General features: G+C 40.2%; 1 protein-coding gene across 2 annotated transcripts in view; it reads left to right on the plus strand.

The window, feature by feature from the left end:
• Positions 1-27,981, plus strand: part of vps53 (VPS53 subunit of GARP complex) — a 274,043-nt gene that overhangs the window by 51,217 nt on the left and 194,845 nt on the right. For both annotated transcript variants that reach the window (XM_059973414.1, XM_059973415.1), the window contains exons 5-7: positions 7,084-7,170; positions 9,817-9,932; positions 11,899-12,018. In XM_059973414.1, the coding sequence (XP_059829397.1) occupies positions 7,084-7,170; positions 9,817-9,932; positions 11,899-12,018 (323 nt within the window). The remainder of the gene's footprint in view (positions 1-7,083; positions 7,171-9,816; positions 9,933-11,898; positions 12,019-27,981) is intronic.

Below are 27,981 nucleotides of genomic sequence, written 5' to 3' on the forward strand. Positions count from 1 at the left end.
ACAAACACTATGGTGCAGCAGTTGGCACTGCTGCTTGCAGCTCCAGAGACTGGGCTCAATTCTGATCTGTTAGAGTTTGCTCATTCCTCCAGTGACCACGTAGGTTTCCTCCGAGTGCTCTGTTTCCTCTCCCAGTCCAAGGAAGTACCGTTAGGTTAATTAGCAATGACAGATTGCCCTTTGTGTAGATAGTGACAGAAAGGGTCAGGGCAGGGATGCAATAGAAAGTAAATTGAAGGACTACAGGGAAATATAGCAAAATGGAATTGATTTGATAGGGTTTCCTTTAGCTGGAGCTGAAGATGCTCCATCTGCATCATGATATATGAGTAATTTCTGTGTTAAGCTGCTTTGCAGTGGGATAGTGATTGTGATGTTATGTTTGGCTTGTGGGTTAGGAAGGGAAATAATGATAAATTTTGATCATTTCTGCTGGTTAGTTTGCATTCTTTTGTGGGTGTAGGTACATTGCACAATGACAGGGTTGATAATGCAGGCTAATGCCCACCTACATGGATAGCAGTTCTCTAACTCTCATTGTCACAGTTCCTTTGTGAATAACCAAAATGCCCAATGCGTATAGAATAAATTCACTTCAATGAATGGACTCTGGAGCAGAAAAGGAAATTTAAGAAAAAAAGGACAAAAGAAAAGGAGAGGAAGAAGGCAGTCAAATGCATTTCTAGTGTATTGTGTCCAGCAATTTTTCAAAAATGAGTTATTCTTCAGTGACAAAAGGACTATAAACAATTTATAGCATAGCCAGAACAGCTACATTTTTGTATGGCAGGTTTAAGTACAAATAGCTGTGTGGTCCATGTGTAAGTTCATTGTATAGAATACATTTTACTGAATGTTACTAAGCAGGCAGGGCTACTTCATAGAAGACAGAGGGGCAGATTTGCAGCTGTCAGGCTTACATGAACTTTTATAACTTTCTTTTTAAATCAGCTACATGAAAACACTTTTTTTTGAGTCCATAAGTTTGAGTCCATAAGTACACCCAGCATCCAATTTATTAGTTACCTCTTGTATCCAATAAAGTGGCCACTGAGTGCCTTTTTGCTGCTGTCGCCCATCTACTTCAAGTTGTGCATTCTGAGAAGCTCTTCTGCGCATCACTGTTGTAACGCTTGCTTATTTGAATTATTGTCACCTTACTGTCAGCTTGAACCAGTCACCTAGATGACATTTCATCCCCATGCAGATGTTTGGTCTGAACAACAACTGAATCACCACAAAGCAAAGGGTAGCAGTGAATGGGTGTTTCTCGGACTGGCTGGAGGTGACTAGTGGGGTACCACAGGGCTCTGTATTGGGACCACAGCTCTTTACGATTAATGTCAACGATTTAGATGAGGGCATTGAAAACTATATCAGCAAGTTTGCTGACGATACTAAACTGGGTGGCAGTATGACATGCGAAGAGGACGTTAGGAGAATACAGGGAGACTTGGATAGGCTGGGTGAGTGGGCAGATACTTGGCAGATGTCATTCAATGTGAATAAATGTGAAGTTATCCACTTTGGAAGCAGGAACAAGAGGGCAGAGTATTGTCTGAACGGTGTAGAGTTAGGTAAGAGAAAAATGCAAAGAGACCTAGGAGTCCTAGTTCATCAGTCAATGAAGGTGAATGAGCAAGTGCAACAGGCAGTGAAGAGGGCAAATGGAATGTTGGCCTTTATTACAAGGGGAATTGAGTACAAGAGCAAGGATGTCCTTTTGCATTTGTACAGGGCCCTGGTGAGACCACACCTGGAATATTGTGTATAGTTTTGGTCTCCAGGTTTAAGGAAGGACATTCTGGCAATTGAGGAAGTGCAGCGTAGATTCACTAGGTTGATTCCTGGGATGGCAGGGCTGTCTTACGCAGAGAGATTGGAGAGATTGGGCTTGTACACACTGGAATTGAGGAGATTGAGAGGGGATCTGATTGAAACGTTTAAGATAATTAAAGGATTTGATAGGATTGAGGCAGGAAATATGTTCCAGATGTTGGGAGAGTCCAGTACCAAAGGGCATGGATTGAGAATAAGAGGTCAGTTATTTAAAACAGAGTTGAGGAAAAACTTCTTCTCCCAGAGAGTTGTGGAGGTGTGGAATGCACTGCCTCGGAAGACGGTGGAGGCCAATTCTCTGGATGCTTTCAAGAAGGAGCTAGATAGATATCTGATGGGTAGGGGAATCAAGGGATATGGGGACAAGGCAGGGACTGGGTATTGATAGTGAATGATCAGCCATGATCTCAGAATGACGGTGCAGACTCGAGGGGCCGAATGGTCTACTTCTGCACCTATTGTTTATTGTCTATTGAATCTCTTGACCACGTCTGCATGCTTTTGTGCATTGACTTGCTGCCACATGATTGGCTGATTGGATATTTCCATTAAAGTAGAGGTGTACATAATAAAGTGGCCACAGAGTATAAAAATCCAGGGTGCATCTGTGGGAGGAAAGTAATTATATGAAAATAAAGGAGGAACAATTATTTTTTCCTACAGATACTGCTTGACTGCAGAACTCCTCCAGCAGATTGTTAGTCGCTTTAGATTCCAGTTTCTCTCATCTCTTTTTTTCCTCCAGTTCCTAATTGTCCATCATTGAGAAACTATTCTAATTGGCCTTTCATCAGAAAAAGTGACAGATTTCAATCAAAATGTTGGGGTTTCAGCTGCTGAATAATTAGTTTTCTTGGTACCTGGAATCTTGAAAATCTCTGAAGGAGTGCAGTGGATAAGTCAAGTGCCATCCTGCTCTCATAGAAGTGGAAACTTTAACATTTAAGGTTGCCGATTTTGTTGTGGCTAGGCAGATAATATTGATTAAAGTAGTTGAGTTGTGTAAGTGAAAGCTACTGAAGACTTGCAGAGGAAAATTGAAGTTTGTTGATAGAGAAAGGGAGTAGGGGAATCATGTAATGTAAGAATATCAAATTGGAAAAGCAGAGCAAATGGCCTGTCTTGTGCTGTATATTCTATGTAATTTGTAGGTGAATTCACACAACCTAGCTGAAGCAATAATTGAATGCCTATTTATACAGCCAGGTGAAAGAAAGTTTTGTCTGGATACAATTTCATTGGACAGGTCTAAACACTTGCTCATCAAAATAAATACCTACATTTGTTAATAAACTATATTGTGAACGATACTGATTTGAAAACGTGATTACTGAAATTGTGGTGTTTACCAACATAAGAAATGTTCCTTGTTCAAAATATATTGGAAATATTTTAAAGTCTTGTGTGTGCCTTTCAAACATTATTGTGGCTTTGTTCAATTTGGACACTATAGTCAGTTGTACATGGTATTTTGCTTAAGCCCTTAAAATGTCAATGGATGACTGTTTATTCACAATCAACTGGAATGCGATTTGTTTTACATTTGGCTCCTTATCATCCAGTTGAATTAATTCTCCATCAGAGTTGCGTGAAAATAGATTTGAATATCAAGCTTGCCATTTTCTCTGGAATCCTTAAAAAGAAAAAGCTCCTGTCTAACATTCAAGACACAAGAGCACTGCTTGTCTTTTTGAATGACAGCCATCTGGGTTTGAGATCTTGTAAATTTGCAGAATTCCACAGCCTACTGCCGTTGGCAGTTGACATTTCCAGATCACAGTTCAAAATGTGCAAGTTGGGTATAGTTAAAACCCTAGAATAATTGACTTTCTGTTTCATAGGAAAATGGCTGTTAAATCAGTGTGTTTCCATTGGAAAGTGTATGCAAGTACAGAGGGTAGCAATGCAATATGATATGATGTCCTTTATATGTAATTACTGGCATTTGTCCTGCAGTGTTTGTGAGAGTGAGTGAGAGGTAACATTTTCAGGAATAAAACCCTGTCTACGGTATTGGATATTTATTTGAAGTATGGGGTAGAATTGCTTGATAGTTCTGAGATTAGATTTCATAAATAAGCAATAAAAAAAGGAAGAATTCTTTTCTCCCCTCTAAGTCTGAAAGTCTAACATATGAAGGAGAAGATGACCTTGTTTAGACTGGAAAAGCGCCTCATCCGTTTTTACTGATCACCATTTCAACTTCATCTATTTGAAAACGGGCTCTCCTTGGTAATTATTCCAGGTTCAGACAAAATCGGAAGCTGGACTGTCAGTAATTAGACCACAGCAGCAGAATGTAAATAAGATCAAATAAAAATTATTACAGCTAATTAACAACAGATATTTGAAACTGAGCCATGGGGTTTTTATTTGTAACAGATTCCGATCAGTTCAGTAAAAAGAAATTGGAAAATCATGCAATTAACCATCTGAGTGCTGAATTTCTGAGCACATATTTTGAAAGAGATATAGTTTGTACTAAGATATCTATGAATGAGGATACTAATGGCATTTTATTAATCAAATGATCCCCCCTGAATGTGCATAAATATGATTTTTCCCCAAAAATCAGAGTAGCCTGCCAGTAAGCTATTTATTCTTCTTTGTATCTCAGTGGAGGGATTCAGCATTGAATCAGTCAGAATTGCCGCTCATGGCTTTTCCCAGTAGAGCTCCCAATATTATTGGTAATGCTGTAGCCTGCTGGTGGGAATAGGCAGTTCATATTATGAAGGAAATGTCGGAGTTATCTTTGGGTGCACATTTTTATTTTTCCCTGCAACACACTGCTTAGCTTTGGCATATTTTGGTTATGATTGGCTCAAGGCTCAGAATGGTTCAATTACTTATCTCTTCACCCCTTTCTGCACCTCCTAGATCAATCAGTCCAAGAACACATGGTGTTTCTTGACTTACAACTTTCATTGTCACTTGCAAAGACTTCAAAGCTCAATACCCACAACATTTACTCTGGCAGTGTTAAACCCTCATAGTGCTTGTAACCTAGTAATGGTGAGGATTGTTATTATAGAGAGGAGGAATACTGCCAGTTTTGCGAATTTAATGAATTCAATGAAGTAAGACGTCCGCCTTTCATATAAATGGTTTGAGCATGTACGTTTTTCTCAACTGAATCTGAATTAGAATCAGGTTTATTATCACTGATGTATGTCACGAAATTTGTTGTTTTGCACAGCAGTATAATGCAATACATAACATATACAATACGTTACAATGAGGAATATATAAAATTATGAATAAATAGTGTTCTTGAGGTTAGGGACTGTTCGGAAATCTGACGGCAAAGTGAAAGGTGCTGTTCCTAAAACACTGAATGTGTGACTTCAGGTTCCTATTCCACCTCCACGATGGTAGTAATGAGTGGAGGCCATGTCCTGGATTGTGAGGATTCTTAGTAATGAATGCTGCCTTCGTGACCTTTCGAATATGTCCTCAATGGTGAGGATGCTCATGCCCTTAATAGAGCTGGCTGAGTTTACAGTTTTGCCGGTTTTTTTCTGATCCTGGGCATTGACACCTCCATACCAGATGGTGATGTAGCTGGTTAGAATGCTCTCCATGACGCACAAGGCGGTGAGGACAAGCAGTGGAAGTTGGGGTATTACCCCACCATGGTAGAAGGCAAACTGTTGGCAACAGGAGTTTGGGTCAGGCTGGAGTCGATGTATGTGTGTGACTGGTGGGGGCAGAAAATGGTAAGGGAAAGAAAGGGAGAAAGTAGAAGGGACGAAGAGGATGGGGTGTGAAGGGGAAGTGGGAGAGTGAAGGAGAAGGAGCTGAGAGAAGATAAAAGAAAGAAAGACATTGAGATGGCAAGTGAGTGAAAGGGACAGGGGAGTATAGGGGTGAAACTGAAAGGAAGTAAGGGAAAGAGAGTGAGTTAATGGCTGTCAAGAGTGGGTTGAGTAAAGGGGGAAGCTGCTAAGGGGGGATATTGAAGGGGGCAGCTAAGGGAATGAATAAAGAGGGAGTGCTGAGAAAGGAGTGCAGGAAATGGGGGAGTAACTGGACTGTTGAGAGGGAGCAGGTGGCTGAAGTGGGTGGAAGCTGAGAGAAAGGGCGAATGAAGGGGAAGGGATGGTGAGGAGTGACTGAGGTGGAAGTGAGTTGATTTGAAGGGGGAGAGCAGAGAAATGGGCGAGTGAAAAGAGGGTACTGAGAGAAAAGATGAAAGAGAGGCGGCTGATTAAAGGGGGCTGAAACTAAAATGTAGGAGGTAAAGGAGCTGAATAATAACAATTAGGGATGGCGTTTAACTGGAGGGCTTAGGATAGGACAACGTGGAAAGGTGCTGCGGAAGAGTGTGTGGACAAGAATATTTTTGTATCCATATGTGTGCACATGCATTAAGTCTGTGTAGTAGAGCCTGATCTCCAGGCACCCTGAACCCCGTTATCACATCCCTTTGCCATTGGATCAGGACCTCACTTGGTCCAGGCCATCTTCTAGTTTGGTTAGCAGAAGTATCATCGGGCTTGGTTCACATTTATTTATTTTATTTGTGGGAATGTACAGTGTGTAATTACTATAATCACTACTCTTCAAGAGATTCTTCATCGGCTTCAGTTTGCTTTGGGATATCTGAAGATTGTGAAAGGCACCACATAAAAACAAGACTTCTTTTCACTATAACTGCAGGACACTGGCTTTTATCAGTTAGTATTATACATTGCTCCTCTTGAGTTTACTGGAGGTTTGGGCTACATACGTATCACTGCAACATTGCATAGTATGGGTAGAGTTTTAAACTACCGCACTGTAAAAGTTTGAGAGTTGTTGAAGTGGTTTCTGCAAAAAGTGTTGACGCATGAAATTTTATTGAAGGATGAGCCATGTTGCCTGCCAGTTCTGTTTGGTGTTTACTCTAGGGAGAGGGAAGTGTGCTGGTTGGTACACACTGAGGAGAAGGGAGTGACTGGAAGCCATAAAAAATATTCAACCAACCAAAAACATTATAAAGGTCTGCTACTTGGTTCTAATAACTTAGAAAATAATACTTATTCTATTACTTCATCTTCAGTTTGAAGTAAAACTATGAATATTTTCATTCTCTAATATTGGATATCCTACTACTTTCTGTCTTTTTGATTTTTTAAACTCTTGTTGAATGTTTGCAAAAACAGTGTTGGAGGGAAAACCATTGTGCTTTGTCCATGCCTTGTTTGCTTCCATCTTTGTTCAATGCCACTGTCCTAAAACTTTATCATTATTCTTTTTCAGGCTTTGGAAGAAGCACAGAAAGCCATTCAACAGCTTTTTGCCAAGATTAAGGACATTAAGGACAAGGCAGAGAAATCAGAACAGATGGTAAGTGTGATGCTGAAGACATCATTTTGATAGTTGATCCACAGAGGATTCCAGAATCAGCTTTATTATCACTAACAAATGTATGTTGTGAAATTTGTTATTTTGCAGCAGCAGGAAATATGCTATAAAATTATAATAAGAAATATATTTATGTTAAAAGTAGTAGTGCAAAACTAGTGAGGTAGTGTTCATGGGTTCATTGTTCTGAAAACTGATGACGGAGGGGAAGAAGCTGCTCCTAAAATGTTGAGTGAGTGTCTTCAGGCTCCTGTACCTCCTCTCTGATGGTAGTAATGAAAGAGGACATGTTCTAGGTGGTGGAGAGACTTGATGATGGATGCTGCCTTTTAGAAGCATTGTCTTTTGAAGATGTCCTTAATGGTGCAGATGCGAGGGTCCACAATGCAGCTGGCTGAGCTTTGCAGCCCTCTGCAGCTTTTTCTGATCCTGTGCAGAGAAAGATAGCAAATAGGAAGACCTGAGGCAAGAAGTATTGAAACACAGGTTTAAGATTTCAAGAATGTCGATTCCAGTACACAGGTGTAAAGGAGAACAAATTTATTGTTACTCAGGATCTGATGCAGTATATAGAAGACATTCTAAGATAAAGAACACAATAATAAAAAAAACTTAATTAATATAAATACATAAGGTGGTTTATTAGCATTGATTGTATCTACATACATAAAGTGTCTGCACGAAAGTTGACTCTGACAGGAAATGATAAAGTCATGGTGGTGGGTTGGTTAGTGGGTGGAGGTGTTGATCAGCCTTGCTCAATTACTTGGGGAATGTAATTGCTTTTGAGTCTGGTGGTCCTGGTGTGGATGCTATGCAGCCTCCTCCATGATGGGAGTGGGACAAACAGTCCGTGACCAGGGTGAGTGGCGTCCTTCATGATATTGCTGGCCCTTTTTCCGGCAACTTTCTGTATATATGTCCTTGTTGGCTGGCACTGGTATTGCACTGAGAAGGTTCGACTGCCTGTTGTAGAGCCTTCCTGTCCACTGCAGTGCAATTTCCATATGATGTGGCATGTTAGGATGCTCTTGACTGCACATTTGCAGAAGGTCACAAGAAGACCTCCTCAGAAAACAGAAGCATTGGTGAGCTTTCCTGACTGAAGGATGTGTTTTGGGACCATGAAAGGTTGTATGAGATGTGCACTTCCAGGAGTTTGAAGCTGTTTTCAGTTTCCACTGCTGTGTCGCTGATGTAAAGAGGGATGTGAGTGGTACAAGTTCCTCTGAGTTGGAAGCCATCTCCTTTATCTTGTTGACATTGAAGAAGAGGTTATTTGCCTGGCACCAGGCCTTGAGCTCTTTCCCTCCTCTCTGTAGGCCATCTCATTGTTGCTGGTGATGAGCCCCACCACGGTCGTGTCATTGGCAAACACGACAATGTGATCACTTGGGTATTTGGTCATGCGGTCATGTGTGAGTGGAATTACAGCAATGGGCTCAGCGCACAGCCTGGGGGGGGGGCACCCATGCTGAGGATGATGGGGGAGGGAGGAACAGTTGTGGGTAAAGAAGGAGTTTCAAAAGGTGCAGCCAAGGCAAAGAATGACAAGAATGGGGGACATGTAGCAGGTGAAAGTGTGAAGGCCACAAGATGTGTGATAAGGTATTGCAGGTGTAGAGTGAGACAGAATAGTGGAGCATTTTATGCAGTTGAGTGGAAGGGCATTAAATTTATAGTAGAAGCCAGCAGAGGTCAGCATGATTAGGATAAATGAGAGCAAGTGCAGGAGTGGGACGGAAAGGTCTGGATGAATAGGATTGGACCCACTTGGGTATTCTAAACATCAGCACAGATAATGCCAATGCTAACTCTAGATTCTCTCACTCCCCTCCCCCATATCCCTTGCAATTGCCATAGTGGATGGAAATTCTTTGAAATGAGCTCTATTGTATTTCTCATTTCAATAGTAATAATGTGTTGAGTTTGTACATTTAATTGCAGGAGCTGTAAGAGAGGAGAGTGGACCATGGGAAATATAGTCAGTTAGTGTTTCTGAGCTGGTTCATTGTCCATTTAGAAATCTGATGGGGGAGGGGAAGAAGCTGCTCCTAAAACATTGAGTGTGTGTCTTTGGGCTCCTGTACCTCCATGAGCATATCAATGAGATGAGGGTGATGAGGGCCCTTAATGATGGATATTGCCTTTTGAAGATGTCCTTGATGCTGTGGAGGCTAGAACCCATGATGGAGTTAGTGCAACTTTCTACAGCTTTTTCCAATCCTGTGCAGTGGTCCCTCTATACTAGACGGTGATGCAACCAGTTGGAATGCTCTCCATAGTACATCTGTAGAAATTTGCTGGAGTTTTCAATAAATCCAATGTCAAAGCATCAATATGGTATGGAATGATATAAAGGTCTGCAGGAAGCTGAGTAATGAGTTACAATACTGATTAGTTATAAAAGTAATTCTATTTTTTTTCATAAGTGGATCCACTAGCTCTTGAAAGCAAACAATAAAACAACTTGAGTAACTTAGGATGTTCATATTTGCCATAGTTGGTAATTTTAAGAATTCAGATTGCAATGGATAACACATGATTCAACCCACGTTACCTTGAAATAAATACAGATTTAGGAAGTGTGCTCTTGTTGAAGTGACCTTTTCAAACTATGTTCTTTAGGTCAAGGAAATCACACGGGATATTAAACAACTTGATCACGCCAAACGTCACCTTACAACTTCCATCACCACACTTAATCACCTGCATATGCTTGCAGGTGGTGTCGACTCCTTGGAGTAAGTAGTCACTTGTATAAGAACTGTTATTTGTTTTCTAGTGCAGCTAGATTTCAGCTGTGTATTCATTCCAACAGGTATTGGGCAAATAATTGATTTTGGAAAATTTAAGTGATTTTGCTGACTCATAGTCACTTTGGAAACAGATTAAAAGCAAATAAAGCTGCTAACGAATAATGGGTTCAAAGCAGTCTCCAAACAAAGACAAGGTGGAGTTTAATAGGAACTGGAAGTAAATTTACTTCAATAAACAAGGTTAGAGTAAGAAAACTATATCAGTATGGGCAAATCTTATGTGTAAAAGGTCCTTGGCACCTGTTTTATTTTCCATTCAGTGTCCCTTAAGAATATCCAAAGAATTTGATTGAATTTTTAAAAATCAGCATGGAGTAAATGTTTCACCACACCCTTCCATCTTTATGTGGCGATTCCTTCTACCGTAGGATTTTGCCATCTTGAGTTCTCCAAAGTTGCAGTTTTGCATATGTAACCCCCTGGGTCGCCTCAGGCTCGCTCAGCTCGTTCTCGTCTAGGGGGAGCAGCCTTCGGCCCCGCCAAACTGGGTAATCAGCTGGTGTGGATGCTGTGTGATGTCCCCGCCTCACCCAAAAACAGACAGTACACCATATGCGATTAAATGAGTACAATTTATAAAGGTTACTATAACTAAGTGATTAATAACGATACAGTATATATGAAGAGAAAATTAAAGAAAAGGCGCCAAACTTATCAAAGTCCAAACCACTTCGTGCACAGCCGTTGGAGCTCAATTACTGAAGTCTGGCCACCATTCGCTCCCCTCCGAACTCCTCGACTCACAGCTCAGGACCCTCCGAACTCCTCGACTCTCCAAACAGCTCAGGACCCTCCGAGTGGTCAACCAAGCACATCTAGCTTCATCCCCCCCCCTCGGAGAATCTCCCGGCCTCGGACCCCCCTTTGGGGTCCGATCCTCGCCCAGCTTAGAGCATTGCGTCCTCTCTCTCGACCCCCTCACGCCGATCTGCCCAAAAGCCCGTCAACAAAAGCTTACAGACTCAGAAGAAAGAACATTAATCCCCATTTGGTTTACAAAGGAATACCATTCTCATTATCAGTAAATTAGCATTCCTGCTAGTTAACAAAAAGAAGAAACCCTCTTTACACATATAGATCCTGCGTATTGCCAGATCTGTTTGGCTGAGCTCAGTTCTATTGTCTAAGGCCTCCAAGTATTCCATGCTTTTCTGAATTATCATCTCCTTCTAAGGGTCATGAGGCTAATTGTAGTTCCCTAATCTTGCCCAGTCAAAGTTCAATGAGTTGAACAGAGACTTCAAAATTGGCACTTCCTTCACTTACCTCAGGTTGTCACAACTATTGTGCCCTAGGCTTAATAACTATTCATTTTGCTGCAATATAGGTGAAAGATGAACATCTTGTTTGAGATCCTATGAATTCTTAGTTGAACAACATTGTAGTTACATATTAATAGGCTTCTGCAGTAACTGAAAAGATGTAAGTATTTGAGTCCTGACGAAGGGTCTCAGCCCGAAATGTCGACAGTGCTTCTCCCTATAGATGCTGCCTGGCCTGCTGTGTTCCACCAGCATTTTGTGTGTGTTGTTCGAATTTCCAATATCTGCAGATTTCCTCGTGAGATGTAAGTATCGCAGGTATTGACACTGATTTGAAATGCTGTCATGTGAATCTGTTAATCCTCATGTATTTGGGATTGTACTGCAGTTTGTTCAGGAAAATCATTAATCTTTTGGGACAATGTAGGGAAAGAAATGTCTACCTGCAATATTGTGAAATCATAATTACCAATATAACTCCAAACTCCAAAACTAATATTTTAGAATTTTATTGAATTGCAGACAGCTAGGGGTTGTTGAAGAGTTTTATCTTATTTTTGCTGTTAATGAGGATGAGGACAAATCGAATATAGTGCTGGCAGCTTTGAGCACATACTTTATTTCTGCAGGGCTATGACTCGCCGTAGACAGTATGGAGAAGTGGCTAACCTCATGCAAGGGGTGGTAAACGTATTGGAACATTTTCATAAGTACATGGGCATTCCGCAGATCCGCCAGCTCTCCGAAAGGTAAAGTATCAAAGCTTCTGTTTAGCTTGTGGTCACCTTTTAAGTGGTTTCTTTATAGAAGCAAAACAAATCTGGATTTATTTTTTTAAAAATTAGAACTTTACTAGACCAAATTCACATGAAATCCTTGTGATTTTTAAACATGAGAAATTTGTCTACTTATTTTATTGAAATTGGCAACATTTCCTATATCACCTTATACCCCTACTTCGAAAGGATAAATGAAATAAGCAACTTTGATGAACATTCAGTTATCTGTCATAGATTGATGTCTAAAAGCTGGTTTTTATATTGGTAATCTTGATACCAATCTTTAGCACATGAATGGGTAGTTCAGATGCTGTGATAGCAAAGTCTATGACATTGTTCATTTTATCAATGCTTTGTGAAAAGACATGACTTTTCAAAAGAAGTACTGGGTATGCTGCAAACATATTGTACTTGACGTGGTCTGTTACCTGAGTATAGCGCCCCTCCTGCACTGTAACATCCTGGATATGGAGATCAATCTGTCCTGACTCTCTGTATCAGGAAGTGCACCATGTGGTAAAGAGCATTGTGTCCTTTGAGCTCCTGTGTTGTCTCCCCACAATGCCCTGATTGTGTAACCACTGTCAAAAGTTTTTGGAAACGTTTTAAATGATTTTGAAATATTCTAAAACACTTCAAATGGATTTAAATGATTTAAAGACTCAAATTAACTGTTAAAATGATTGCAAATATAGTTTTAAAAATTGAAATAAAATGAAAAAAGTAAATCATTTACCTTACTTAGGGTTTTTTACAGGGTCAGTGACTCCATTCACATGAATAGAGTCATAGTTTCAATGGCATCCAGCCTTAGCCTCTTGTTTTAGCACTTCATTGCACAGTGCTCCATTGGTTAATTAGCTATTGAAGCAGAAGCTTAGATACAGTGTCTGGAAGTCTGACATGAGCGATGAGAAGAAATAGCCAATGGGTCTCAGCCCAAAACGTCAACTGTGCATTCCTCTTCATAGATGATGCCTGACCTGCTGAGTTCCTCTGGTATTGTGTGTGTGTGTGTGTGTGTGTGTTGATCCAATTCCTTTACTTTTGGCGTATGTGCATCAATAGAAGAGCACCATTTATTTCCCATCCCTTGTGGATGATGGTGGGCTGCTTTTCTGATGAGCTTGCCCCTGTGGAAAATGGGCTCCCACAGTAGTGTTTCAAGACTTTGATGCAATGCTAATGAAAGGTTGTGCCCATGTCGAAGTTGGAGTGGAGCTTGAAATGAGCATTGTTCACATACAAGTCTACCTTTGGCCCCCTGGGGAGGAGTTACAGATTTGGGAAATACCACTGAAGCAGCTTTGTAAGCTGCTTAGTACCTTATAAAGAAATTACAGTTCTGAAGCAGCATTAGTGGAAAGAGTGGATATTTTAAGTTGGTAGATGGACTGTTGATTAAATGAACAGTTTTTAATGTAAGAGTGAAATCGGAGAAATACTTTCGTGTGTAGAATGAAAATCTTGTGTAGTTTTTAAATGACGTCTTTGATTTACATGGTATTACTGCTTGAACTCTTTCTTGTAATCCCAAGTTGTCTAGGATATTGCTTTCATACATTTGGTCTAAATGGAACAAGTTTTTCATTAGATCCAGTGAAGCTTACAAGCAGCTTAGTATGTAAGCATGAATTTCATTGTGCAAAGTCTCTTTAAGAGTTGACCTTGGATGAGATTTAAACCAATTCCTGTGTCTAGTTCTTGTTCAAATTATGTACGATGTTTGGCTTTGTGTATGTTGATAGATTGGCGTCACAAGAAATGGATTGAGATAGAGCACATATGAGTCCTTTGAAATTTGTTCTATTTTTGTGCTATCACACATGACTTCCTTTATGGCTGTTTAAATTCTGATATTTTCTCTCGTCTGGCTCAGACACTGCAATATGTGCATAGTGATAACAGCAGTCCTTAAATGTCAGGATTCTTGTAGCATAGATAAGGAATTTCATTCTCTTTAATGTTAGGCTCAGGGAAGAATGATGCACATATTGAACAGTTACTGAAAGAAAAAGAACAAATATATTTAGCCCTTTATCACGTCTCAGGATGTTTCATCACATACAATAAATTACTTTGAAGTGAACTCCAGGATATTTTGTAGGCTAATATTGTTTCTACAAATCCACATCTTACAAATCTCAGTGTGGAAAATGAAAGTATTTTGCTAATTTTTATTGAGGATATAAAGAAAACAGTGATTTTGGAAGATCACAGTCTCAAACCAAACACTAAACATGTCCTACTTGGTGGTAGTGATACCAGTCTACTGGTTTTTCTGACTCTTGTGCTACCTCAGGCATGTTGAGGCATTGCAGCGATGTGACAAATTATTTATTTAAAGATGCAGAAGAGGGTATAAATAGAGGAATCATCGACATTCTGTTTGTTGAAAGTACTCTACTTTGTGAAGAAGTCCTGCTTTTAATAAAGGTGTTCAATTTTTATAAATTGAATTGATCATTTTCAATTTTTGGAGGACATTGGTATGCTGGACAGCATTCCTTCCTCAACCAATATCAATAAATTTGTTATTCTTTAAAATTGCTGTTGAATATAAAACCATAAGAACATAATATGTAGGAGCAGAATTTGACCAGTTGAATCTGCTCCACCATTTCATCATGGCTGATCCAATTTTCCTCTCAGCCCCAATCTTCTTCCATCTTCCCATATCTCTTCATGGCCTGGCCAATCAAGAGTCTATCAACCTCTGCCTTAATATACATAAAGACGGCCTCCACAGCTGCCTGTGGCAAATATTTCCACAGATTCACCACTCCCTGGCTAAAGAAATTCCTCCTCTCTCTTCTAAAAGGACACCCCTTTATTATGAGGCTGTATCCGCTAGTCTCAGACTTTCCCACTATAGGAAACATCCTCTGCACATCCACTCTATCAAGGCTTTTCACCATTCGATAGGTTTCAATAAAGTCACCTCTCATTCTTCTGAATTCCAGCAATTACATGCCCAGAGCTATCAAACACCCTTCATATGATAAACCCTTTAATCCTGGAATTATTTTTGTGAATCTCCTTTGAACCCTCTTCAGTTTCAGCTCATCCTTTCTAAGATAAGGGGCCCAAACCTGCTCACAATACTTAAAATGAGGCTTCACTAGTGCTTTATAAAGTCTCAACATTACATCCTTGCTTTTATATTCCAATCCTCTTAAAACGAATACTAACATTGCAATTGCCTTCCTCACCACAGACTCAAACTGCAAATTAACCTTTAGGGAATCCTGCACAAGGACACCCAAGTCCCTTTGCACCTCAGTTTTTGTATTTTCTCTTTATTTAGAAAATAGTCAACACTTTCATTTCTTCTACCGAAGTACATGACCATACACTTTTTGACACTGTATTCCATCTGCCATTCCTTTGCCCATTCTCCTAATCTAAGTCCTTCTGTAGCCTCTCTACTTCCTCAAAATGACCTGCCCCTCCATCTGTCTTCATATTGTCTGCAAACTTTGCAACAAAGCTGTCAATTCCATCATCCAAATCATTGACATATAACATAAAACATGTCGCTCCCAACACAGAACCCTGTGGAACACCACTAGTCACTGGTAGCCAGCCAGGAAAGGCTCCCTTTATTCTCACTCTTTGCCTCCTGTCTCTCAGCCACTGCCTTATTCATGCTAGAATCTTTCCTGAAATGCCATGGAGCTTGTAGCTTGTTAAGCAGCCTCCTGTGTGGCACCTTGTCAAAGGCCTTCTGAAAATCCAAGTACGCAACATCAACTGATTCTCCTTTGTTTATCCTGCTTGTTACTTCTTCAAAGAATTCCAGCAGGTTTGTCATGCAAGATTTTCCCTTGAGGAAGCCATGCTGACTATGGCCTATTTCATCATGTGCCTCCAAGTAACCTGAGACCTCATCCTTTTTTCATCAACTCTAACATCTTCCCATCTGTTGAGGTCAGAATAACTGGCTTATAGTTTCCTTTCTTCTGCCTCTCTCCCTTCTTGAAGAGTGGAGTGACATTTGCAATTTTCCAGTCTTCCAGAACCATTCCAGAATTTAGTGATTCTTGAAAGATCATTACTAATGCCTCCACGATCTCTTTAGCCATATCCTTCAGAACTGAGCTGTACACCATCTGGTCTAGGTGATTTATCTACAGTCGTTTCAGTTTCCCAAGAACCTTCCCACTATTTACGGTAACTTCACACATTTCATGACATCTGGAACTTTCACCATACTGCTAGTGTCTTCCACCATGAAGACTGATGCAAAATACTTATTTGGTTTGTCCGCCATTCCGTTGTTTCCCCTATTACTACCTCTCTAACATTGTTTTACTGCAGTCTGATATCCATTCTCATTTCTCTTTTACACTTTATGTATCTGAAGAGACTTTTGGTATCTTTAATATTTTTGACTAGCTTACTTTTGTATTCCATCTTTACCTTTTAGTTGCCTTCTATTGGTTTTTTAAAACTTTCCAATTCTGTAACTTCCTACTAGTTTTTACTCTACTATATGCCCTCTCTTTGGGATGTTGGCTTTGACTTTGTTTGTTAGCCATGGTTGGTCCATTTTTCCTTTAGAATACTCCCTCTTCGGGATGTATATATCCTGTGCCTTCCAAGTTGCTTTGAGAAATTCCAGCCATTGCTGCTCTGCTGTATCCCTGCCAGTGTTCTTTTCCAATCAATTCTGGCCAACTCCTTTCTTATGCCTCTGTAAATCCCTTTACTGTACTGTCATACTGATATGTGTCAAATATGTATAAATAAGCTACATGCTTTACAACAGCAACAGTGAATGCAGCATACGTTTTTATTGCAAGGTATCTGACTGCAAGAACTGACAAAGGGATCCAACGACTGCTGAGAGGATCATTGGTATCTCTCTTCCACCCATCTGAGATATTTATTGGGAGCATTGCATTACCAGGGTCCTTAACATTGCCAAGGATCCCTTCCATCTGTCCCACAATCTTTTTGAACCTCCCCCCTACCCAACCACCAACAGACATAAGGTACCGTAGCATTAGGGCAAGGACTATTAGAATGGGAAATAGCATCTTTCCCCAGACCAGGAGACTACTGAACTGCCTGTCACCTCCCAGGTCTCATCATGCATGATGCGTCGGTAGCGCTAATACTGTTTACTTTTTAACGTGCCGTGAATGCACCATACACTAAATGTCAGTCTTCTGGAATATAGTTTTTTATTTGTTAATTTATTTGCAGTAATAGTACTTTGTGTTGTGTGTGAGTTATATGTGCATGCTGTGCACCTTGGTCCCGAGGAACACTGTTTCATTTTGTGGCGTACATACTTGTATACGGTTGAATGACCGTAACTCTCAGAGTTACTTTGTATGTTTTCTGAGGTACTTTTCTCTTAGTGCCCTATGCCACTTTCTTGATAATACCGTTTAGTGTTAATATTCCCTTCTTGCTCCCTCTGAGGTTTACTTCTGGCACTTATTTATTTGCTTTACATGGCATCTTTTCTCACTTGTAAGAGAAAATCTGCAGATGCTGAAAATCTGAGCAACACACACAAAATGCTGGAGGATCTCAGCAGGCGAGGCAGCATCTAGGAAAAGAGTACAGTCGACGTTTCGGGCTGAAACCCTTCGGCAAGCCCAAAACGTCAACTATTTTTTTCCTAACTGCTGCCTGGCCTGCTGAGTTCCTCCAGCATTTTGTGTGTTTTCTCACTTGTGTTGTTTTTACTCTTTTGTTTTTAACTCTGGCAATAATTTCTTATTTTAATTTTGTCTTTTCTTTTTAATACAGCATTAGCAGCCCCTTCATTTCTTCCCCTGAAAACAGTTTAATAGATTATATCTTCTTTTCCCTTCTCATTTCCACCTTAAAAGTAACTGTAATGTGATTACTAAATGACAGATGACCTGGTGCTTCAACTTGACTTACTATTTCCTTCTTGTTAATTAGAATCAAATCCAATGCTGCCTTTCCCTTGTGTGCTACTTCACTGCTGCTTAATGCTCCTTAATTATTTTATTTGTCATTTGGTCTGATTATGTTGTTTTGGCGTAATTATCTTCAAAGGAGCTTCCTTAAAAGTCATGTAAAAAATCACAACTGTTGAGGCTGGGGCACTTCACAGAGATCAAGGTCTGAAATGTTGGTTTTGGCAGCCCTACAATGTTATGTGTGTCATATTGTCTTCACACTTTATGAAAAATCCGCTCCCATATCAGTTTTGCCATAGATATGTGAAATGTTTTTGAATTTCTTGACTGTAGATCTTTGTCTGAACACCTGACATTTTCAATAAATCTCTCTGGGTTCCCTCAGTTATGTTGGCTAACCATTTAAACCTTAATCAACAAGATTTTAATTTCCTGCAGGCAAGGAGATAATCCCCATGTGGTAAATATGCTTAAGTTGTAAAATTACTTATAAGGAGTTTGGCTTTGATTTCCTGAGTCCTATATTAAAGAAATCTCCTATAATTCTCTCAGTTCATCTTTATTTCCTGTCCTCTTTCTTTATACTTTCTTTTCCCCTCTCTCTTACTCAACTTGACCCTTTTCTTCACCTTGTTTGATTTTCCCTTTCCCATCATTTATCATTTTTCATATGCTCCTCTCTGTTTGTTAGACTTCCCCATTCCTTAGCAATCTCTCTTAGTTCTGACTTTGGACAATTTATTTTTCTGGCATCTCAGGACATTAGAATGAGTCTAGATTTGCCCTAGATCCACTTGAAATGTAGTTTGCATTCCAGTTCATTGCTGACTGACTAGGTACATTTTCAGTGACTCTTGTTTAAATGATATAAAATATTTGGAGCTTTCTGGTTTAAAAGTGTTATTAGAGTAGAGGATAAAACATTCTAATTTTGATTTTGACCATCACTATAGCCTTGCTTATCATTTTAGTGAGTGTCCTTGTAGTTTGAATCCTTTAATGCACCCTAATCTCATTATGATTAGACTTCCAACTCCTGTTAGCGGCTTGTCAGCAACTGTATTCCTGTAATTCCTACTAAAGATCAAAGTTTAAAAAGAAAATCTGTAACTTTAAAATATTGAATAATCTCTTTCAAAAACTTATTAAGACAAAATTCTCCTCTTTCCCCCAGGTACTCCAATTCATTGCAAAGTGCATTGAAATGATAACATGGGAGATGGAGAGAAATTTGCATTTGAACTTAATAATTAACATTTACAAATTATTTTTAACCAGGAAACCTCAATGTTGATTCTAAAACTTGATTTTTGATTCTGAAATATAAGAACAGAAAAGTAAGACTGTGGCTGATCTAATCTAGGCTATGGTACATTTTGCGTGCAAGGTTCCCCTGTTTAAACATTGAAAATCTATCATGGTCTTGCGTGTACTTGGTGACTCTGCCTTCATAGCTCTTTTGGGTAGATGGATTCAAAGATTCACAACCTTTTGAGAAGGTAAAGTCTTCTTAGCTCTGTTTAATAAAAGACTATTCCCTACTTTGAGGCTTAACCCCTACTTCTAGGTTCCCCTTGAGAGGAAACAGTGTGTTGGCATTTATTCTGTCAGACTCTACAGTAATAAAATCATTGTCACTCTTCTATCTTCAATTTGCCATCGACTTGTTTACAACAAATAAAAAGTAAATTTCTCCTAGAATACATTAGAGTTCATGATTATTATTTGTCTGATAGCTGATGTTCTGTCTTTGGAATATAATCACATTAAAACGAGCAGCATGGCAGCGTAGCAGTCAGTGTAACACTTCATAGCAGCAGAAATAAGGATTTAGTTCCTGCTGCTGTCTGTAAGGAGTTTGTACATTCTCCTTGTGACCGTGTGGGTTTCCTCCGGGTGCTCCACATTCCAAACATGAATAGGTTAGAGTTACTGAGTTCTGGGCATCTATATTGACTGCACTTGCAGACTGACCCTAGCATGACCACGACTGTATTGGTCATTGACACAAATGACGCATTTCACTGTATGTTTTGATGTTTCGATGTACATGTGACAAATAAAGATGATCTTTAAAAAGTAATTTCCCCTTTGTGTTAATAAAGTACTCAGGGAGTGTGCACACTAACCCACCGACATCTTCAACGCTTTACTCAACCATGCTGCTCAACCACCGTCAACCCTGTACCAAAGAACTCTACCTTCAGAACGAAATGACGACCACCTGGTGGCACTGATGACTATTATCATGAACGGCTAGCAATGGCACATAATGACTCCATTCCTGCCTCTGGACACTCACCAATATGCTTACAGACAAAACTCTCTACGACAGATGCCATAGCATCTGTCACGCACCTGGCCTGACATACCTAGAGGACAAGGACACCTATGTCAGAATGCTCTTTATGGATTTCAATTCAGTTCGGCATTCAACACTATTGTCCCACAGATCTTGGTGAACAAACTCCTACCTCTTGGTCCGAATACACCACTGTGCAACTGGGTGTCAGTTGATCAGGATATACAACTGCTCCTCCCTCCCTATCATCCACAACACAGATGCCCTCCCCCCCAGGCTGAGTACTGAGCCCACTGCTGTACACTCTGCTCACGCATGACTGCGTGGCCAAACACCCAAGTAATCATGTTGTCAAGTTTGCCCATGACACGACAGTGGTGGGTCTCATCAACAATGCTGAGACAGCCTACAAAGAGGAGGTGAAAGAGCTCGGGGCTTATTGGCAGGCAAATAGCCCCTTCCTCGACATCAAAAAGGCAAAGGAGATGATTATTAACTTCTGGAGAACTCACAGCACTCACATCCCTCTTTACATCAGTGGCACAGCAGTGGAAATTGTGAAGAGTTTCAAACTCCTGGGTCTCTTGTGGTCCCAGAACACATTCCACACTATCAGGAAAGCTCACCAACACCTCTACTTTCTGAGGAGGCTGAAGTGAGCTGGACCATGCACATCTATACTCGCATCATTCAAGAGATGTACAGTAGAGAGCATCCTAACATGCTGCATCTCTGCATGGTGTGGAAATTGCACTGCGGCGGACAGGAAGGCTCTGCAATGAGTTGGCAAAACTGCCCAATGCTTCACCAGCATCAGTCTACCCACCAACAAGGATATGAATACAGAAAGGTACTGGGAAAGGGCCAGTAACATCATAAAGGACACCACACAGCCTGCTCATGGACTTATCGTCCCACTCCCTTCAGGGAGGAGGCTAAATAGAATCCACGCCAGGGTCCACCAGACTGGGGGAAAAAAGTTACTTTCCCTAAGCAGTAAGGCTGATCAACATCGCCAGCCACTAACCCACCCTTTTCAACCCAACCACTACTTTATAATTTCCTGTCAGTAACCTTATGTACAGACACTCTTGCTCTGGCTTCATTTTATGGACATAAAATAAATCTATCTATATAAACTATCTTACGTATTTATATTTATTGTGTTTTTTAAAATTCTTATTGTTGTTCTTGATCTAATTTTGTTTTCTTTTTTGTGTATTATCAAAGCTGGAGTAACAATTATTTATTTCTCCTTTACACTTGTGTACTGGAAATGGCATTAAACAATCTCGAATCTTGAACAGTCTCCAGTTGAAGTAGTTCTAATAAAGAGATATTAGATGAAGTGTCTTGGCCTAAAACCTTGACTTTTCCACAGATGCTGCCTAATCTGCTGAGTTCTGCGTGTGTTGCTTTGGATTTCCAACATCTGCAGACTTGCTCGTGTCTATAAAGAGATATATTGTATGTTTTCCATCCGTTCAAATTTTATTCTCAGAACTCAAGGAAGAAAAACACTGCCTCTACAGAGAATACCACAGGCCTGCTGAAAATGAGGGTTCATTACTGAAATTCTGTTTTTTTTTTCTCATTCCTCTGAACAGCCCTCTCACCCTCAGTTGAAAGATAAAAGAGTTTGAACTGGCCTACTGTAAGTCCTTCTCCTGCAAAGTACCACATTTATTGATGTGGTTTAGCGCAGACAAGTCCCAGATGTTGTTGGCAGATTTCAGTAATGGAGTGGGTGGAAAGCAAACATCTATGCTACCAGGCTGCTGTTTGTAAACTTTAACTCTTTGGACACTGGTAAGCTTGTCTTTAAAATAACTTACAAAAAAAACAGTTTAAATTTCTTTACCCTATTTTTTTTCTCCAGACCAAGTTCTGAGAAAAATTGCAGCCTTTTATACTAGTGTTTAATTAATGAAGCAACAAGCCACATTTAACAAAATTTCCCAGTTCTTCAAGATGCCTCAGTGCCTTGTGCACTCAGTGGCCACTTTATTAGGTAGTCCTGTACATCTTATTTATGCAATTATCTAATCAGTCAATCATGTAGCAGTAAATCAATGCATAAAAGCATGCAGACGTGGTCAAGAGTTTCAGTTGTTGTTTAGACCAAATATCAGAATGGAAAAAAAATGTGATCTAAGTGACTTTTACTGTGGAATGATTGTTGGTGCCAGATGGGGTGGTTTGAGTATCTCAGACATTGCTGATCTGGGATTTTCATGCACAACAGTCTCTAGATTATGTAGAGAATGGTTCGCGAAGCAAAATATATCCAGGGAGCAGCAATTCAGTGTGTGACAATCCCTTTTTAATGAGAGATGTCAGAGGAAAATGGACAGACTGGTTCAAGCTGACAGGAAAGCGACTAACTCAAATAACCACGTGTAGCATCATAGGTGTGTAGCAGAACATCTCTGAACTCTCAACATGTTGAACCTTGAAGTGAATGGGCTACAACAGCAGATGACCACGAACGTACAGAAATACAGTTAGTGACAACTTGATTAGGTGAATGATGTACCTAATAAAGTGGCAACTGAGTGTAGCTAGTGTGTTATTGGTAGTTCCTGTTGTTAGACAAATGTGGCAACAAATTTGTGCAAACAGCAAATCTGTCAAATGAAGACCTAATTTGGAAGGTCATTGATAAAGTGGAGAGGCTTATTGCTGCTTTTGAAAAGAATGGGCCATGAAGTTGATAGTACACACCAGTGTGTTGAATGAAGGAAGGATATACCTGAAAGGCACCACTAATATCTAGCAGGGCAATAGGGAATTTGAGGTGTGGGGCTGGGTAAAAAAAGACAAAATAAGCATTCTAAATATTCTTTGTTGAGACACATAAAGTTAATGTAGCAGATTGACAAGAACAATAGGTGAGTGACGTAAGTGCCAGATGAGATAGAGTTTGAGGGCACTGTAACCATTGAATTATTCAATTGCTTTCATAATATATCGTATGAATGTACATAGGGTGTCGTGCGCAATCATAATCGGATGAAAAACGGACGTGGGAGCACGGAGGAACATCTGGAAATCTCCAGGAAGACCTTCTTCGTTGCTGCTGCTGCTGTGAAGTCCGGGACTCTGCTGGGAAGAACAGTCCCCCAGTCCTCGGGGTCGCGTTGCCGATGCCGTTGGCGGGGGCGTTTTAATACGCTTGGCAGGGGATGGTGCTCGGAGAAGCTGTGCCGGAAGGGATGGTCGGAGGCTCGGAGGTCCAACAGACTCGGAGTCGGCTTCGGTCGGAATGCTTTCACTGTGTATTGTGTCTGCGAGGCTGGGTTCGACGAAGCTTTCATTGTGTGCTGCGTCTGCAAGGCTGAGTCGGGCGGCACCGTGGAAGTCCATAGCGGGGGTATTCCCTTCTGCCGCCTGCATGGGATGACGAGTCTATCAAGACCCTGAGGACATGTGGAAACTGTGTGGTGGTTTCTTTTGAACTTATAGTCTTCTAACATCTTTGGACTATTTTCACTGTGCCCATGGTCTGTTTTTTAATCAATTATGCTATTGTTGGCACTGTTGTAACTACGTGGTTTTGTGCAGTTCTTGTAACTTTAAATTTTGGTCTTGTTTTGTCTGGTGGGATTGGAGCTCCTTTCCACGCTAGACATTAGCGCGATATTAGTATGCAGCAGCCTCTCCGGACTCTGGATTGGGGATTGCCAAGCGTTATGTGGATTTTCTGGTGTAGTCTGTTTTGTCATGTGCTTTTGTGATATCATTCTGGAGGAATGTTGTCTCATTTTTTAACTGCATTGTATTTGTGGTTTCTAAATGACAATAAACTGAATTTGAATCTGAGGTTTATGACAAAGGGAATTGAATACAAAAGTAGGAAGGTTATGCTTGAGTTATGTAGGACATTGGTAAGACTATATCTGAGGTGCTGATTACAGTATTGGAATCTGTATTTATGGAAGGATGGTCATCTATTGGCTGTCTAACTTCCTGACCTGCCGAGTTCTTCTGCCATTTTGTGTGTGTAGCATCTGCAGATTTTTTGTGTTTGTGAAGAGGTTGACTACTTAAGACAGAGATGATGGGCAGACTCTTGAAATACTTTTCAGGTAGAGGTAAATAGATTCTTGACCAACAAGGATGTGAAAGGTTACTTGAGGGGATGGGCAATGAAGTGGAGTTGAGGTATAATCAGATTAGATGAACTCCTGATAAATGAAGTATCCAGAGCCGTGGTTGTGGAGCATTTTATTCATTCTTGATGCAATTTAATTGAAGCAAAACTAAACCACGAAAAAATCAATTAGAACAGCATCCAGTTCTCCATACACATAAGATGATGAGGGGCATTAATCATGTGGATAGCCAGAGGCTTTTTCCCAGGGCTGAAATGGCTAACACGAGGGGGAGTAGTTTTAAGGTACTTGGAACTAGGTACCAAGGGGATGCCAGGTGTAGGATTTCCCATGTGGAGAGTGGTGGGTGCATGGAATGCACTGCTGGCGGCGGTGGTAGAAGCGGATACAATAGGGTCTTTTAAGAGCATCGAAGATAGGTACATGAAGCTTATAAAAATAGAGGGCTATGTGCTAAGAAAATTCTAGGCAGTCTCTAGAGTAGGTTACATAGTCAGCACAACATTGTGGGCCCAAGAGCCTGTAATGTGCTGTACATTTCTATGTTCTGTGTCTCCTCCTTTGTCTTATGTTCCCAAAACTTCAAGCAGCTGAGTAATTTACCAAGCCAATTCAGGTGGCATTTAAACATCTAAGGTGATAAACTCATGAATGGAACATTGATGGATGTAACATAGCATGACATCATTTAGGAGTGATCCCATTGGTATAGCACTGGGCTCCTGAATAATTTGGACTTTGTAACAACAACAGTTTTTCCACCAGTGCAATGGTCTAGTTTTAGAGCAGTCTGGCAGCTTCATGCTAACTCAAGATGCTTGGAAATTAATGATGAATTCACATAATGCATAATAAATGTTTTGTAATGGTTGGGCAAATGTTCACATAGCATTTAATATTTTATTTACCCTCAGGAGTATTATTAAAACAATTTAACTTAAATTGCCTCAGCAAATAGGTAATGTGAGGAAAGGAATTCCCTTTCCTCCCATTACCTGTGCCAGTTCTGAATAATGGATTAAAGGCGGGTAACCTTGGCAACCCTACCTATCAGACATACGGTATTTCCTTTGTCCATTGAATTCTATGTCCTATCCATCTCTTCTCATACCCACACCCAGGACAGAGGTTACAGGCTACTCCAAGAGGATTGGGGACCTTGGGACAGGAAAGAGTGGCATATTCAACAGCTAGAGAGTTTACAGAGGCCCCATATTGTGCTTGGTTGAGTCTGATGAACAATATCTTCTCAGACTTTCAAGCTCTAAGCCCAGAGTTATGTGACGATAGCAGACGCACAAGGTAAGGCACCTCAGAGCATATGGCACTATCATCAACTTCCTCATAAGTATGGCTTATCATTGGATATGGAAGGATTTCTGAAATGAAAATGTATTTCATTGCTACTAGTGTCTTGAGAATTATGTATTACAAGTAACACTCATGAATAATCATGACTTAGTCCATAAAATTAAACACCCTAGTGCCTTTCACTGTAGGTAGGATTTCATGTCATAGCACAATCTCACAGGGTCCCCTCTCTAGCTGGAGTCTTGTTGTTGGAAGGCTGTTCCATTTGACTTTTGAATCCGAACCAATGCCCTTGATGAGGCATGGGAAAGTTTTGCCCTTAATTGGCTGGCTTCAGACTGCTGGCCTTAGCCAAATGAAGGAGCAGCCTGAGATGGTTGGCACTGGTGATCTTTTTTTGCCTCAGAGGCTTTGGTAGGAAGCTAAGTGCAGGCTTCATGGAGAGATGGGAAGGGTCAAAGTTGAGTTTATTGCTATATCCACATATATGCTCAGGTGCAACCTAAAACTTGCAGCAGCAAGCATGTAGCATCAGATATCCAACATCACAAGACAAACAGAAATTAACAACAGAAATTTTGCAAGATAAAAACCAATTATAAAAAAATAACAAAACAATTACTCAATGTTACATTGAGAAATAAAAAAATAAATGGTGCAAAAAGAGCGAAAATAGTGAGGTAGTATTCATAGGTTGATGGAACGTCCAGTAATCTGATGGCGGAGGGGAAGAAGCTGTTCTTAAAACATTGAATGTGCTCAAAAAAGCAATGAATTACTTACTTAACATCTGCTTAGTTCATATGTAAGCTTTCAGTTGCTTTCTGTTTTTTGTATATTTTAGGAATAGATCTAGAAACCATTCATCTCATCCATAACTTCCACCAATATTATCCTGAACTTCTGGAGTGATTCAGTATACTTTATACTTTATTTTACTTTATACGTATACTTTATTTTCCCTGTCTTTAACAGGGTAACTTTCTCATGTCTTAGTCTGGACTTTGTATGAAGATAACTGGGCTGGTAATCATCTCCTGTCCTTTCACGTGGTGTAGAGCATTGTCGGCTAGACTTGTACAGACTGGGAGTTCAGCATAGTTAAAGATGATGAATAGATCTGAAATAGGATATCAATCATTTCCAAACTTTCCAAAGGATTATCGTATTTCAGAAGATTCATATTCAACCTAATTTTCTTAACCTAGTCATACAGGATTTAAAGTTTCTTGCATTTGAAAAGTCAATCATAAAAGCTTCACGGACTGAAGTGAACAAAAGATAATCAATTGATTATCGCTACAATCAAAATTGCATGCAACTCAGTTTCTCAAGAGCTGATTTTAATGTTTATGTCTTATTTCACAAAGAGTAGCGGAAACAGCCCAGTCCATCATGGGTAGCACCCTCTCCCCCACCACCACCATTGAGCACATCTACACAGAGTGCTGTCACAGGAAAACAGTGTCGTTCATCAAGGACCCCACCACCCAGGCCAGACTCTCTTCTTACTGCTGCCATCAGGAAGAAGGTACAGGAGCCTCAAATCCACACCACCAGGAACAGTCATTACCCCTCAACCATCAGGCTCTTGAACCAAAGGGGATAACTTCATTCACACGCCCCATCACTAAACTATTCCCACAACCTGTCAATTCACTTTCAAGGACTCTTCATCTCATGTTCTTGATATTTATTGCTTACTTATTTATTATTATTTTTTCCTGCTTTCTTTTTGCATTTGCACAGTTTGTTGTCTTTTGCACACTGGTTGTATGCCATGGTGGTGCAGTCTTCCATTGATTCTATCATGGTTGTCGGATTTATTGAGTATGCCTGCAAGAAAATGAATCTTAGGGTTGTATATGGTGATAATAAATTTACTTTGAACTTTACTGTAAAAAAAATGGTGTTTTGCATATGTTTTTTTTTTCCGTTTATAAGGAAAATGTTGCCTCCCTGACTTAAAGGTATATTGCTGTTTGCATCTTGAAATGCTGCACTGTTGTTATAGTCCTAAGCCCGTGTTGGAACATTTTGTATTCATTCAGGTTTAGCCTCCCTATTCACATTCCAGGGCTAATGAGGTCCTGCGTGGTATTTGTGTGCTATTTGAGGAAAAACCTTCAGTGCTTTGCAAAATACATGATTAAAATAAGCCATGTACTCTTGAAGTTCTCCTGTCTCAGCACATCCGAGTATAGACTGAAAAAGGTCATATACATGAAATTCTGTTTCATTTGCTGTTGGCTTTCATCTATATTTGGTCTTGGAGGAACAATATGAAAAAAACAACTGA

The sequence above is a fragment of the Hypanus sabinus genome, chromosome 6 (assembly GCF_030144855.1).
Source record: "Hypanus sabinus isolate sHypSab1 chromosome 6, sHypSab1.hap1, whole genome shotgun sequence".
Taxonomy (NCBI): Eukaryota; Metazoa; Chordata; class Chondrichthyes; order Myliobatiformes; family Dasyatidae; genus Hypanus; species Hypanus sabinus.